This window comes from Catharus ustulatus, chromosome 5 (assembly GCF_009819885.2).
Source record: "Catharus ustulatus isolate bCatUst1 chromosome 5, bCatUst1.pri.v2, whole genome shotgun sequence".
NCBI lineage: Eukaryota > Metazoa > Chordata > Aves > Passeriformes > Turdidae > Catharus > Catharus ustulatus.
Genome location: NC_046225.1, coordinates 20,330,445 through 20,347,540, shown reverse-complemented (window position 1 = coordinate 20,347,540; position 17,096 = coordinate 20,330,445). Strand labels below are relative to the sequence as shown.

Below are 17,096 nucleotides of genomic sequence, written 5' to 3'. Positions count from 1 at the left end.
ATGGACTCCATACCTAACAGGCCACAACAAAAACCCAAAAACTCTTGGTTCATCAAAGAAAAGCAGGGGAAGGAAAAGTCAAATTGTTTGCAAAAGGGAGAAAAAGAAACAGAAATTCAGCAGTTTTAATTCTATTTCTCTGACTTGTCATATAGGACTCTGATTCTTAGCTCACGTCTGAAAATTAAATTTGGGTTCCTCATGCACTTTAGTCCCTCTCAAAATTTTACTCTATATTTAAAAAGAAAAAATGAGTTTGGGTAGAGCAAAACAAAGAAGTTACAAAGCTCCAAAAATAAGAATAAATCATGCTCTTTACAGACTACAAAATAATGAAGGAAAAATAATAGCATTGCTGAGCACAATAAACACTGGTACTGCTTCTCTCTAGCTCTAAAAAAAAAAAATCCAAAAAACAAAAAGTTTGCATGCAATGTAAGACCTCATTCTCTTTTTGAGAATTTCTGAGGTGCTTGTGTGAGAGGGAGAAGTGATTCTTTTGAAAAGAAAGAATGATCTCCTACCTGCTCCCCCCCACCCAGCCCTGACCTGCTCTCCTGGTTCACAGACGGACCACACACTGCAAGAAAAGGGCAGGGCACACCCCTGCTGTTTTATTGATTACCCCACCTCACACCTGACTAGGGCAGAAATGAAACTGTTCTCACTAATACAGCCAGTAAGAAACAAGGCAGAGATGTGTGCACAGTCTCAAATTTTATTTATTTTGGTGAGTACAGAAAGAGAAACATCTGTACATCACTGATACTTCAAAGCATGAAAAAAATTTCTTCCACTTCCTAGAAAATCCGTGGTATAGAACTGCTATTTTTTAAAAATCTGCAATGTGAACTCTAATTTTGTGTAATTTGATTCTGCAAATGGTGTGTAAAGAAGGAACTCAGTGTGCTGTTACTGGGTACATCTGGGTACACATTCAGTAACCTCCTCCACTGAAGCCCCATCTTATTAGAGTATGGTGCAGGGGAGTGATTAAATTCACTCTGGTTGCAATCACTAATAAGCACAGACTCGCTATTTCACATATTTGCCAAGAATGAACTCTTACAGTCAAGTCAAATGCCAGGAAAATAAAGGGAGTTAACAGCGAAACACTGACAGACACTGATACAGAAGGTGCTGCTACAATTACAGATGGCCACAAAGAAAGTAGGGATTTTAACTCAGACATGAGTTAATGCCACAAGAGAGGAACCACGGCCAACAGCTTTGCATCTGCTCACACAAATGCCCCCAACTAGCCAGCAGCTATTTCTCATAGAAGTTGTGATTCCTCAGCTACCAAAATCTGCCTGCTGGAGACTTCCAATCCAGCTCTGGGAGTGTGTGACACAGCCAGGGATGGCAACACATAAAAGCAACATCTTTCCCTCATCCAATGCCTACCACAAAGAGATAGGTAACTTTCATAATTTGATGAAAAGACCCCTTATCTTTAATTTGATTTCAAACGAATCCATATAAGTATTATTACCTTTTTCCACTCCTACTCTTTATATTCCTCATTTTGATACCAGAAAGAGCACAAGCATCTTTTCACTTCCATTCAAAGCAACAAGTTCCTGCACTCTTCTTAAAATGATCAAAGAATTTCCTGTATAAAGCAGGAAATTTAAAAATAAGCATTAAAAAATTGAAAGGTTAACATTTCAGATCTCACCATAGCTCCTTTATCAGAAAACAATCAGCTTTTCCCTAAAAATTCAAGTTGATTAAAACAAAAGTCGCCTGAACTCAGTGCTTTGGCCATTGTCAAAGTCTTTTTTATTCTACATACCAAATGACAAAGAAAATTCAGTCATATTATCTGGAGAACAGCAAAATTAAAATAACATCACTCAAGTGAGTTATCGCCTTTGGTAACACTGAAAAAGCAGCTTGGTTATTTTATTGCTTTAGATAACCAAACATACAGTTGGGCAGAAATACAATCTAGTAGGCAACACACAGGAACTTAAACTTTATCAGCCCAATCTTTAAAACTGTCAGCATTTATTTGTGCATGAAAATAGAGTGCGACAGGGCACCTAATTAGCCTCTGCCTCTACTGCAATCCCATTACAGTCAAAGCCAATTAGACGTAACACCGCGTTTTAAAATATGCAATTAATTATGATTAGACAAAACTGTCCGTGCATTCACTTTGAACACAGAAAACTTGAAATGGAACAATAAAACAAGGTCCTGGCTGTGTTCAAAGCAGCTTTGACCTTCTTTACTGAAAGGTTTTTATGAATCGCACAGATGTTCAGAAAGAAGAATAAAGTTTCGACATGCAGCAGTTTAACACACCCTTTACAAGCAGAGGATTCTCCAAAGCTTTGACTATCAGGGCTGTGAGGACAGCACCCCTCGTCCCCCTGCAGAGAACCCCTGAGCACTGGCACAGGAGTGCCTGTCTTCAGCCACAGGAAGGGCTATTGCCAGAGCTGTCTCTGCCTGCTGCGTTCACATATCCCTGGGGAAATGGGGTCCTGGTGAGGGAGGATATCAGCCTCAGCTCCTGCTTTGGCCCCCTTTTGCTACGCCTTGGCATTAACCCTCCCTTGATGAGCTCACCCTGTAATGGGTTTTCCAAAACTTCACTGTGCTCATGGATTGCTCCATTTTTTTTAAAGCACACTCTAACTAGAACTACAGCTTTTCTGATTAGACATAAAAGCATTCTGCCTTTTAAGTTTCATTGTTATCCTCAGCTCTCCATTGTTACCCTCAGCTCTCCAAAGTATTGTAGGACTTAAACTGTAGAAGTACACAGAAAGGGAAATTTTGAATATGATGATGGAGGATTTGATATAGATGTGGTTAAAGAATATTGGCTTTTAAATTTCTGCAAATACAATTATGGAGAGGATTTTAAATGGCCACCAGATGTCCTCATTTTTATATAAACATGCAGACTCCTGGTACCATGGGCCGGATATATACTTTAAAGCTGAATACCTGTGGTAGCAGATAAAAGTCTTCATGTGAGATGACAGGTTGCTTTCTATGAGAAAATTTTAATGGTGATTGCAATAGGGCTAGCTATTCTATTCTGAGAGTTTTAATTTAAACACAGTTGGAAATGCTTTTGCATTTGCTCCTGGGCTCATAAAACGCTTCACTGCTTTAGTAAGATCCCTAGTAAGGACAGTGGCTGGTGCTCTCCAGAGGCCAAGCCTTGGCTGTGGATGCACTCAGTGGATTTCCTGTGTGTCAGAGCTTTGCCAGGCCCTTGGGTACCCCAGAACACACTGGCTCATTCCTGTTGGGCTGCCAGGTCCAAACTCTGAAGGTCCAAGCACAGCACAAACCTTAACAGATTGACAGAGCTGACAAGAGGTTTGATTTTTAAATTTTTCTTAAAAATATAAAATGCAAAATGCTGTCAGCAGCTACACCTGAGGCAAGCAGATAATTAATGCAATAACTTTTAATCTGAAGCAGTAAATTTATTCTTCAGACAAACACTGCAATTGACACTTCTTGAACTTCAAAATGGGAAAACTTCTTTATAGTGACGCTCAGTGATTCCCCGAGTGCTTTAAAATTGTGCCAACACAATTCATTCACACAGAATAAAATACAAAAGTTGCTGCCTGATCATCCCAAAACTCAGGGGAAACTAATAATCCCTCCTAAACTGGTAGGTTGTGCTCAAATATTTTGAAACTTGGTCTCTATCCAGCCAATTAACCAGATACATAATAACCACCTAACTAGACACCTAATAACCACTCTTTCCCAACAGAATTTATAAAATGAATTATTAGACTAACAGTTAGAGGCAGGGAAAACGAGGGGTGTTGAGCGCTTCACACCTCACTGCAGCTCTCACACCAAAGCGGTGGGAGCCATAGCAATGATCACTGTCATGAACAGGATTACTGCTGACAAGCCATGAAGGCAGTGCATTTAAATTAATTTAGTTTTTTTATATTACTCCAAACTCCTCAGCAATTTTTCACTTATGCTGTTGCTCTCTGGGTAAGTGGCAAGGTGGGCACTACTCAGGTGACAGCACAAGGCAGGAGAGAGGAGTTGATCTAGAGTAAGTCTCCTAATTGTTCCAGGAACTCCTGACTGGACAGAAAACTCATTAATATTTAATGGATAAATTCCAGCTTCAATTATTATTTTTATGTCTAATTTGGAAAAAATAATTCTGGCAGCAAAGCAGAACATTCAAGACTGAAGTCTTCAAGGATTATGAAGACAAAAGGGGTTTATTACCATTTAACTGCCCATCCTTGGGCATTAGTGCCTAAAAAAAAGTTTGACATTTGACACCATAAAGAACACTCCAAAGCAAATTTCTTTAAGTACTGCAGTGAGGGAAAATGCACAAATCCATTCTAACAGGACATTTACTCATAGTTCCATGAAAAATACTTTCATGTCAGTGATGCCTACAAAACAACACGCAACAGCAGGCCTGCCCAGCTGGGGGATAAACCTTGTACAGTCAGTTCTTTAACACTGATCCCTTTGTGCTTCCTACTTCATGGATTTAGAAGTCATCTGCAAATTCCCTGTTGCTGTGTGTGTGAGACAGTACATATGAAAGCCATGGCTCTTGCTGGGCAGGAACAGGAAACAGCTGATTCACGCTGCAGGGGATCTGTAAAGTGGTATCAGAGTGTTATAGCTTTTCAAGCAGACTGTCATGTGAGAGCAGTTAGGTCTAACTCCTGGTTGGAGCATGGGCTTGTAGGAAGAGGTTAGAAAGGAGAAATAGTATTTAGAGATGTCACCAAAACTTTGATACATTTTAGTTAGAAACTGCAGGCTGAGAAGACTTAAGTCTTCCTAATTCTTAACAAAGCAATCAGTACCTTCAGCAACCTTAGGCATTTCCATTTATCTTTTAAATATGCTGCCTAGAAGAGCTGACACCGTGTTAGACAATCTCACCTCAAAGAGCACTGCATCTCCAGCTGGGCTCACATCTGTGCCCTGTTTTGATGCTTCTCTGACTCCCACAGCTCCACCAGACTATTGGCTGATAGCTGGTGTCTCCAGTATCACACCTGCTCTAGCCAAGCAGAGAAGTTCAAATTCCTCATACAGAACATGAAGAGCTCAGCCCAAACTTGCTGCAAACTGTACCTGCACCCCAAGCCAAGACAGAGGTTCATTCCACCTTCACTCAACCAACCCTCATTCAACAGCAGTTCTATGTGTCCAGCAAGAGGTGCTCTGGGTAGGGGAACAGCAGCTTGGTCCCCCCACAGGTGACCTCTGCTTGCTGGAGCCAGTGCAACACAGACCAGTGCTGAGCCTTCAAGGAGCTTGTGCACATCTGGACCTGCCTCTCCCCAGGGAGCCAAAAGGTCCTGAGGAGGTGGAATCCAACCCAAATAGTAGTACTCCAAGTCCAAAATTGAACAGAAGGCTACAGCTAGTAGACAAAATACTCAACTCTTCACCTCAACATAGTTTTCCTTTCAGCTTGGAAACAAAAAAAAAAACCCAAACAAACCACAAATCCAAAGCCTTAAGGAGCTACTGATAACAGCTGCCACAGACACAAAGACCAGTACTCTTATAAATAGTATTCTATTGAGAGGGATTATAAATCCATAGGCATTTATTGACATTTCAATGTATCTCCATTAGGTCTCCTCTCACTATTTGCATGCACCTCTACAAACAAATTACAACTTTCAGAATATTTAATGTACTGCATTAAAACAAGAATTATCTAAAATTATAAATATGTGTATGTTAAAACTAAGCAAAACAACCATGCAGCTGGTATCCAGGTAAAAATTACTTCTGATTTTTAGACACAGTGAAAAACAAGTCATTTACATATTACTGCTTAAACAAAAACTGTGACACCCAACTTGGGATTGCTGAGCTACCACAAGTATATTTTCCCACGTATCATCACCAGATATCTGTCCCACAAACCTGCAGGTGCTGTTGACTGAGTCCTCAGGGCAGTGGTGGTGGCACTGGCACGACAGCTTCTTCTGGGGAGGAGCAGGGGCCGTACTCTCACCATCCTTTCTGGTCTCCATGCTCAGCTTGCCAGAACTTCGCAAGGGCATGTTGTCTAGAAAACTGGCTGTAAGAGGAAGAAAAATAAAACAGCTCTAGGCTGTACTGCAAGACTTGAAATGAAGACTTTTAACTACTTCTACATGTCAAAATTTGAGAAAGTTGTTTGAGATGAGCATTCACTACAGAGTGTTTTTCTGTAGTTTGAAATGGTCATCATGGCTGAGGCTTATTGGACCTCAGTGGTACTAGAACAAAGGCACTGATGTTCAAGTTCTGCCACTGCCAAGAGATATATTATGCTTTTATTATTATATATTGCACAGTACAACCTTTCTTCTACTGCATTACACAGGTCAAATCCTTGGTTACACCTCTGAGCCCTCTTTATCTCTACAGCACTCAGCACAGATCTACATTCACTGAACCCCATAAAAATCAGTGGGATTTATGGTACTCCAGGCAGAACAGAACATGGGCATACAATTTAACAAAGACAGAAAGTGATGTTCTTTCAAATTCAACAGCACATTCTGTCACTGAATTGCAAAAGCACTGCTTGGAAAACAAGGGAAAGAGCTAATTTCTGTAAAAGAAAAGTCTCTAAACAAAGTAAAAGAGGAGAATGTGGTTTTGTATGAACACTGCTGAAATATATGGAGGCAATTATTTCTAAAAATATCAGACTACTGAATCTCCATGGAACTGGTGGAGTACAGCTGGAGATGTTGGTGATAGGCTAGGAGCTGTTTAAGCAACCTCCTTCTCCCAGCTCTACTCATAAATATCAGCTTTCAGCCCTTGTGAAAGTTTTAAGCTTCAAAGACAGAAGTGAGATTAGCATGAAAAGTTTCAACAGTTCCTCAGTCTCCCTTTGGTTCCCTGTAAGAAATTCTACCAAAGGGTCATTTACAAACAGCCGTCTCCAACAGAGTCTTGATTTACTGTTAAGTCTTTATAAACAATTGGTATTAGAATTATTTTGACTGCCCTTTACTCTAACATTTTCCCAAATCTCCATCATTAAGATTGATTTATTGTGGAGCTGACAAAAAAAATATCATCTTTTTTAGCTCCCTATGGAGAGATAGGGTGGGCAAATAGGCAGAGGGGATGCAGACAAGTAGCTACACTTGGACTGGCTTGCAATCAACAACCGAGATGAGAGTGAGGCTGAAGGACTCTGAAGGAGTGAAAGGCTGGAGGAAGCATGAGGCTGTTCTACCAGTCCTTGCCTTTAGGAGGACTGAAAAAGCCCAGTCTGGCCCTCTGGGAGCATGGGACCAGCCAGGGCACATCATGCCTGCATATCCCTCCTTACCTGTGCAGCTCTGGTAGCACAGGATAGGCACAGATAGGCACTGGGAACAACAACTGGCAGACAGGCTCTAGTTTTCTGCAGTGTAACACAAAACAATGTAAGCTTATCCCCAGCAAAATCAGAAAAAAGCTGTTATTTGTTAGCTCTGGGAGAAGTGGGGCTTTGCACGTAAGAACACTGCATTTAGAGAAGTGCTAGTCTCTTTAACATCATAGCCCTTCCACTCCTTGCACATTCCTTGCACAAGAGGTATATTAATAATATTAGGGTGATACACATGAAAAAGATCATTCACCATGCCAGACTAATACTCCTATGAAACACAAAACTCATATAGCTTGACCTTTGCTCAGTACCTCTGTATCCCACTGAAACCAACTGGCTTCTTGATTAGCTCACCTGTTCCAAAAGTCAATCCAGACAACCAGTTACAAAACATATACAAACCATGGGGTAGTAACCTTTGTGCCCAGCAATAAGATATAAACTGGACTCACGACACAACCGGCTGTCAGTCCCACACTGCTTTCACTAACATTTGGCAAAATCAAAACTAAAGGTGTGAGTGCATCGATGTGTTGTTGTGTACTTGCAGCTGTACTTTGAGATGAAGTAGATACTTAAATTAAGGGGAAAAAATGCACTGTTTTTCCTAACATGATTAGGCAGCCTATGCATAACAAATTAATATCAACAGATGTTTGCTCCCTGGGTCACAGGATTAGGGATTACCTAAATTCTCTTCCAATCAGCAACTGTTGTCAGTCTTACCTTTTTACCATTGAATGGGGAATGTTCAACTATTAGTATTCCTGTAAAGGATTGTCAGACTTCAAGCTTATGAGGCAACAAAGCTAACTATTAGCTCACAACAGTTTGCTCTGTACATTATTTCCACAGCTCTTTCTACAAGCTACCTGCAGTTTACACTCCAACAAGGAGTGTAAAGACAAAAGCTTCTTACACCTAGCATTATAAAAAGGGAGGAAAGGTTTAGTAGCACATTTGATGGTGTCTGAATATGTTAAATTTAGGCAGCTAAATACCATCATCATAATATACACAACCACAGATTATTCATTTTTCCAACAAGCATGCAAGACAGTCATATCCCAACACAATCTGTGGCCATCACTCATCAGCAATGTGATCATGAACAGCTTCTGCAAAAACTTGCCATAAACAACAGTTCATGCCCCTAGACCTGGTTGCACTCCCAGATATAATAAGACAGGCAGAAGCTGCTGAATTGGAATAAAAAAATCTGAAGTACCATCAAAGCATCTCAGGTGGCTATTTAGAGATGTAGTTAGGTTTTTGGAAAATTTAGAACAGATAGGTTGGTATTCAAATTTACACCTTCCAAGACCTGCAATTAGGAATGTAGCCTAGTATTTTGCTTCCACCTAATGCCCAGAGTCAAAACTAGTGCAAAATCATTGCAGTTCAGTGTCAAATATATTAAATCGCATAAAAATAAAATAGGCAGGAATAAGACACTTTCAATCAAGCTCTTTCCTGTCTTCAAAAATGTGAAACTTCTCACTCAGTTATCTTCCCACTCTATTCTTTTGCTCCTTTCATGTCTTCATTTCCTGGCTGCTAGCTAAAATGATAGGCAGATATCTTGCCTCTAAAATTCAGATGTCTCACCCAGCAGATAATAGTGCAGCATGTAAGAACTCTTCTCCTCACACTCACAGCTGAGTTTCAACAAGGTCTCTTGACTTCTATGTCTGCTTGAATTCAGCACAGAAAGGTTTTCAGCAGTCCCTTCCCCAAAAGGAAATATGTAGGAAGGAACTGACAAGGGAAGTGGGGAGAACTTTCCAGCTTGGCAACAAGCTCCTCCTGATTTCATTTGTGGAAAGCACAGTTTGGGAGGGTGAATAGATTGTTCATCTTGAATTTGCTGCTGTTCTGTAAGAAGGAAATGTTGGTCATGCAGATCTGGCTCTATCTAGGGTTTAGAAGCTCTCTGAGTTTTGAGTGCTCTCCTGGAGCCCTGAAAGCAAGTGATTTCAGGCTATTTAAGTTTGGTGGCTACTTTGCTGTAGCCTATTCTGTTGCAGTCTGCTCATGGTCAGCTTCCCATCCCTGATGCACTGAGCACAGCTTGGGAGAACTGCAGAAAAACAGTGGTATCAAAAATAAGGTTATTTTAGTCTGCTGAGAAACTGACTGCATCAGGGAATTCATCAAAGCAGTTGAGCACCTGAAGTTCATCATCAGACTGGTATAGATTTATCAAGTTCGGCCGAGTTTCTCAGCTTAACTATCTTTTCCCACTAAAATTCACCAGCATGTACAAAGTACCATCCACCACAAGGTCTGGCAGTCAGCTGCCAGGGTTTTGATGTCTCTTTGGAGTTCTACTCCTGGGAAATATTTCCCTCTCTAGGACCGGGACCACTGAAAATTATGATGTGATGGCTTCTGCTATGAATCTCTACCTGAGAATGGGGACTGAGTGCAGCGTGCTACTGCTTTGGTTTTTTGTATGTTAGTGTGTCTCTCCCTCCATGCGTTGTGGTCCTTTACAGAAAGGAACATCTACAAAGATCCTGAATCCAGTAGAAGGAAAACCATGAAAATAAAGTGCTGTAAAATGAAAGTCATTCTCATGGTCATGCAGGATAATGTTAATGTCTAATTTAAACTCCTACTAACTTTCACTGACAACAAATAATCCTTACTGGATGTAGTCTTCCATCTCTCAGCACTAAGATTTGCAGCAAAATACTTTGTCATGTGCCAAACCTTTTCATGGCATTTCAGGGAGTTCTGCTGTGCGTGAGAAGCAGTTATAGCTCCCCACTCCACAAGACAATGAAGTAACTATGAGGATGAATTCTTGCTTGGTTTTAAACAATGCTGTTGTCTGTTGGTTTGATAGGTCTGCGGGCAGTGGTACCTTACACACAAAAGGAAAATCACCTATTTAAGCTTTACATTGGCTCATGTAAGTGCAGAAAAAAAAAAACTGATCTAAAGAGTCAGTCTCTCAGTGTACATTCAGTCCTCAAACTCTCTGCCATGGCTGCCAATAAGTACTTCAGCCCCTGCCAGCTGTAGCCATAGTTATGTGATTTGGACAGAAATTTCTCCACTAGAATCTGGATAAACCCCAGTAAATCATTTCACACCGGCCCATAGCCATTGGATGGTAATGATTTCTGGGCACTGCTCCGATTCAACAAGTCTGATAATGCAGGAGGTGAAAAGCTCCTTATTCTGTTTCTCTTTATTCTGTGGTTTGAATTTTAAGCCATCCTGTTCCTGGAGGATGAAGAATTAGCAATAGTTATCTTAATAGATTGATTTCTGTGCCACAGCTGTGAGATTTACGTGCTGTCAATGCAGGGAAAAAAGCGAATCTTTCATGACCTTAGAGGGGTTTGTAAGGAGTAAAAGTCAGACTGGCTCCTTCCCCAAACAGATGCTAAGGACAAAGAAAAAAAAATTTAAAAAAAAAAAAAAATGTTGTGCTTGCTCCTCTTTCTACACAGGATATTTGAAGCCTCAGATAACAAGCACTCTCTGACTGGGAACAAGACTTAACTGATTCAGAGAAGACACACACCTAAGAAGCTCCACACATAATGGAATAACTGTTTCAACTTCCCCTTTGGACTGCAAATCAAGGATATTAATACAAAAGTGTCTAAACAGCAATTGAAAAAAAACCAAAACACTGCAAAGCTGAGAAGAAAATCAGTCAACTTGATAAAACAGTTAAGATGGAAATTTTAAACCACAAGATGACTTCATCTATGCCCTGCACTAATCTACATAGTGTGCTTTCCATCAAAACAGACTTTTATTAAAATACAAAGCTATCTTGCAACACCCTGCTACAGTTTCCTATGCCATAGCATAAACCACATCCTGATGACTTCCCACCAGACCAGGGTTATACCATCAATGTGATTGTTTTAGGAGAAAGGGAAATAAGTAACTGCTAACTCACTGTACTTTACAGTTACCAGATAAAAGAATTTCCATGGGATATTTTTTGGCAAATAGTCAGCAATGAAAACACAGCACAGTTAAAAGACCTGAAATAAATTACACCTCTTAACTCAGCCTGATCTACTGTATAAAATAGTCAAGAGGTAACAGTAAAACACTTTTTTATTGGTGATAATTATGTAACAGAGAAGGAAAACTGGATCATGACAGTTTCCCTTTGCTGGATATTCAAGGCTACTATAAAACTCAAGGAAATATCAGAAGCTGAGACCTTCATATTTTTGATCCAAAGCCACGGTAAACAAAATCTGGCATTAAAACACCAGACAAAACAAAAACCACACGCTTTGCTTTTCAGTATGTGACTACACTGCACGAGTGAGTCCAAACTGTTATCAATCCATGTTTGAAAATGTTTGAAAAGCTTTGAAAAAACTTTTCTATATCCACTGTAATAAACTGACATACAACAAAAAATGTAACATTGTAGGGCTTATGTATGATTTGCACCATTTCCCACCCATGCTGGATTTCCTGTACAATAAAATACAGAGAACCTACAAGTTGCTCCTTCTCATCTATGCTGGATTTCAAAATTTGGAGTGGTTTTGTTTCTATACATAATGCAAACAAGGTTTAAAATAAAATGTACTTTTAAACAACCTGTCAATGCAGTTTTCTTAAAAACTGTTCCTGTTCATATTCGTAGAATTGCCACTGAGTGCCAATACAAGCATCCAGCACCACTTTAAACTATGTCTTTATTTTTCAGAATTATTAGCTAAAAAGTTTAGCATGTAATGTAACAAGCTGTGGCAGAGTCACATGGAAGAGACCCTCCAAACTAAAACCCATTCCATACTACTCACAACTTACAAACAGAAATGAATCTTAGTAACACAGCCTATGGAAAATTCACATGTAATTTGCTGTTTTCCTCATTTCTGATGCCCACAGTTAATATATGACAAATTTTTCATTTGGAAGAAAATGGGAATTGGTAGGCATGTTTCTCATAGCATGAGACAATGTACCAACGCAATGTAAAAAAAGTAGAGAAGAAAGACAACTTTAAATTTTCCAAAGGAACGTTCATGCAAAGTGTTTCATCCTGTCAGCTTGGACTCAGTAAAATCTATCCCTATCCACTGTAATTCCCCATTTATAAATACTCCCCAACTGTGTCAAACATCTTGACTAATTTTACCTTCTACAATCCTTTGCTTTAATGTGTAAATGCTCCATGACAAAATAAAAGCTTTTAAAACATAAGTTAGTCTTTAATATTGGCAAAGATGAATTATGCTGTTCACATAATTCTCATTAAGATACCAACACAACTTTTAAATTTTTAATCCCTTCTCAAGATCTGTATTTTACACAGCAAATGTAAAAGTGTTGGGAGTTATCAATTTGGAACACTTAAATGCAAATCCTTCACAAATACTGAAGTGAGATCCAACGTTCAATGTGAGAATGACTGGAGGAAACAGTGATATTGAAGGCTGTCTTTGCATCTGTCTTCAGTGTCAAGACCATCCCTCAGGAATCTCTGACCCAGAAGGAACGCTTTAAGGAAGACATTCCCTTTGTCAAGGAGGATTGGGTTAGAGAACACAAAGACAGATTCGATATCCACAAGTCCATAGGCCATAACAGGACACATCTATGAGTGGTGAGAGAGCTGGCACACATCAGAATGAGTTTACTTATGATCATCTTTGAAAGGTTGTGGCAATCCGCAGAGGTGCATGAGAACAGGGAGAAAGCAAATGTCACCCCAGTATTCAAATAGGGCAGGAGGGAGAAGCCAGGAACTTACTGGCCAGTCAGCCTGACTTCAATGCCTTAGATCAGCTCACTTGGATATGACACAGTGCTAAAACCACCAAGGTGGTGGGCTTGGTCCCATATGGGTCATTCACTCAAGAGTTGGAATTGATCATCCTTGAGGCTCCCTTCCAAATCAGAATATTCTGTGAAAGGAAAATGATACAGCACCTCATTCTGGGGGTCATCTCTGTCAACATAAATGACAAAAAAGTCATCAAGAGTGGTCAACAAAGATTCACTAAAGTTAAATTATGCTCAAAACAGGGAACAGAAATTAGGGCACAAATATGTCAAAAAGGCAATTTGGATATTAACAAACAGCAGGGTCTGTGCCACACTCCACATTTTAAAAATTATTTTAAAATAATACTGGAAGATAATTGTTAACATCCTAAGGTAGTTACTTCTGCTTCTAAGCTGCAAATCACCACATAAACTTGCAGTTCCAAGCAGCAAATACCAAATGTGATCATCAGGAGATTATGTAAATGTCACTACAAGTGATCTTGAAAATTCTTTGGAACAGCAGTAACAGGGGAAAGAATACACAGATGGGAAGCAATGCAATGTGATACCATTGCTACTAATCCATGCTTTGCTGTCTGATCTTTAGGGAAACAGAGAAGATTGCACTGGGAAAGATGCAGATTTTTACTTATTATCATTTCAGATGATACTGAGATTGAAGTATTCAGACAATGGAATTTAAAAGAAACAGCAAGAGACAGCTTTGACCTCATGGCTCTCTTAGATATGTTTAATAAATCACTGTCACTCCCGCTGCCTTACCAAAGAGAAGAAACACAAGAGCACCATGCGGTTGAGACAAAAATAGTGCCTGGAAGATAAAAATACCAGCTAGCCATTCTCACCTCAAGATCAAAGACTGCACCTGGATATTTAAATATAATGAGCATGTGCACATGCCATGCTTGCAGAAACCAGTGCCAACAGTGTTCAGAGGTGCCAGTGCCCTTCTGACTGACTGGGTTTGTCTGTTCAGGAGTAAATGTGACATAACTCCTGCTCAGCCTAAAGAGCAACCTATTTCATAAATTACCAGCTTCTTTCAAATTTCTGCTACATTGGTGTCATCTTCGAATAAGAATAAATTAAATAGTGTAGATATTCACAAAACCAGAAGTGTCATATGGTTGTTATGGTATAAGTATGCTATTTTTTTTATTTTTTTTTTACAAATTCTGTGGCCATATATACATAACTTCCTTTAAACTCTGTTTATTGATTAGCTTACCATGCTTCCAAATTATAGGGATGATGACGCTTCCTACCAATTCCCCTTCCAACTATTCCTCAAGTGCTTGTCTGTCTTCCAGAAGGACAGATTTGGTGTCTGAAAAGAATAACTACTATTTTGATAATTTTTCATGAATTAATGCCATCTGCTTCCCAAAATCCCATGTGTTTACGACACTCTCAGCAACTAACTACTGCTGAATGAAGTGCTCAAGGATCTCCAAGAATTTTTCTGCCTAGAGGCAAATGCCACCCTGACAGGTCACCAGGCCAAGCAGAGTTTTAAGCAACTGAACAAGTGACAGTATAAATTCCTGCCCTGTTAAGCTGCCAAAGCAGGGACTACATTGAACTGACTGCTGCTACTGTTGGCCTCACCACACACGCTGTGCAGGCATTTGAACTGCATGTGTGGAACCCGTGAGCAATGAAGAAGATCTTTGTGCTCATGAACGAGGGCTGAGGCACAAACCTTATCTTCTGCAAACACGGCTGAATGCAACAGAAAGTGTCATTGACTTACTCACTTTGACAGAAAACAAACAAATCCATTTAGAGGGGGAGGAAAGCATCTCCACTGCAAACCAAAATTAACTGCGCACATGGAACAACAATGATGAATTCTGACCACAGACATAAGCACTACAGCTTTCCAGAAGTGTCTGAGCAGCCTAAAAGCATTTCCCCCTCTGAATGCTCCAGAGCTCATGTCTGGGCAGGAAGGGGATGGTGACACTGCCACCAACCCATCAATCAGTGCCCAACTTCCATGCTCGCCCACCCACTCAGGCCCAGCAAGAGGAGGAACCAGCCCTCACCCCCACTGTGTTTGCTTGCTTTGCTTTTTTCCCAATGCCATACAGATGTATCTTCACAACTACACTTCACACACAACCTCAAAACCTAAGAAATGTGCACCGCAAACACTCTTGGCAAGTTCACATACCATGTGCACTTCTCCTCAACCAGAAGCTTTCAAGAGATACATGACCACCTTTCTTTCATTCTCTACAGATTTCTTTACAATTCTCATCAAATGTAAAATTTTTTTCAGTGTCCAGCCAGATATGAACAGCAGTGAGTAGGAGAAAAAGTACATTTGTTTTTATTATTTGGCTATTTTTCCACTGAATTAGTATCTGAAATGCACAGAACAGATGCAGTATTTTAATAAGCATTACTGACATACACAAGCACTATATATTATTTAAGTTAGACAGAAGGGTGACTATCACTAAGGTTAAAACCAGTCCCAGCTGTGAAATTCATGCCGCAATGCAAATCCGGCACCAAAATTAGCCTATTACTGACAAAACATTTATTTTTAAATTAAATTCAAATCCAAAGGTTAATATAAAGAAGAAAAAGTGAACCATCCTTTTAAGTTCAAGATCAGGCTGATTTCCAAGTACTAGTTCTTTTAAAAATTTTTTCCTCAATCCCCACCAAAAAGGGTAACAGGAAATCTTTTGTTTTATCTGCAGTATTTTCTCTGTAAATCTATCACCTTTCTCCTTAAATCTAAACCAGCCAAAAGTGCACCTGAAGGTTGCATCGGTCTCCTGACACTGTCCAAACTCTGACCCCCAGTCCAAGCAAATTAATAGGAAATCTCCTGTGTGTGTGTGTCCCTGCAGGAACCAAAGCTGCAAACACAAGACCCTGTGCACCAAGACCAGCTGGCTCCCTGTTGCTCCACATCTTGCCAGCACACAGCAACACTACTTTTTCTCCAGTGCCCCTCTGACCTTCCTGAAGAACCCACTGAACTTCACTGTTTTACTTTTTATTCCCTCCATTGTCTTCAGTGTTCTACTCAAAGCAGGCTTAAAAAAAAATAAAAAGAAAAAAAATTAAAGAAAAAAACAAGAAAAAGGGAAAGACGAGGAGGGGAAGCACAAGTGCTTTGTGAGCTGAAAAGCTAAAGCCTTCTACTTACACGGAGTTTCTGCGCACTCGCTACATCGCTGCCAGATTCCCCGAGGATGAGAGTCGTGTGAGGAGGCAGAGGGTGGCTCTGCTAAGCAAACACAGCACCGTAGGCCGGGCTAATCCTGCACCTGTGGCGTGTTATTCAGCAGTAAAGAAATGTAGTCCAGGCTGCCTCTGCTTAATACGGCTCAGCTGTTTCCCTCTGTGCTCGCTTTGATTGTAAGCTGGCAAACAGTATTATTTCAGCCAGGCACAAAGGGGTGTTCAGGCTACATAGGATGTGACAGTAAAAAGGTGAAGGAAAAAGAAAATCCTGGAATTACAAATAAAACAAAGATCCTGAGCAATAGAGAATGCCTAACTCTTTCCAGATGGTTGGCAACGCCTTCCAAGGTCAGGATATAAAATGCACACTCAAGCTGGAGCCTTCTGCTCCTCACACCCCTTTAAAGTGTGGCTACTTGTGATACAGGATACATCACAGTGGCCTGGCCCTCATTTACCCAATCCAATACATATTTGCCAATGAGAGCAATCACAAGAAGGTTTCTATAGCATTTTAGGCTTCTTACGGTACAAAAAATGCCAAGTGAGAACAGAATATGAAAAGAAATGGCACGCAGCCAGCAATTTTGGATGTCTTTTTTTTCAGAGAAAGAGTCAGCAACGATGTTGTGATGTTGCTACCAGGGCACAGACTTTATCATAGCACATCACAAAAAAACCCCAAAAAACCCCCAAAAACCCAAAACAAAAAAAAAACCCAAACAAA

General features: G+C 40.1%; 1 protein-coding gene across 5 annotated transcripts in view; it reads right to left on the bottom strand.

The window, feature by feature from the left end:
• BMPR1B (bone morphogenetic protein receptor type 1B) overlaps positions 1-17,096 on the bottom strand; it is a 230,289-nt gene that overhangs the window by 20,411 nt on the left and 192,782 nt on the right. For 4 of the 5 annotated variants that reach the window (XM_033061222.1, XM_033061223.1, XM_033061224.1 and 1 more), the window contains one exon: positions 5,920-6,076. In XM_033061222.1, coding sequence (XP_032917113.1) covers positions 5,920-6,059 — 140 coding nt within the window. In that variant the 5' untranslated portion in view covers positions 6,060-6,076. Of the gene's footprint in view, positions 1-5,919; positions 6,077-16,331; positions 16,414-17,096 lie in introns of those variants that run through there. The other variant, XM_033061225.1, reaches the window with a different exon arrangement.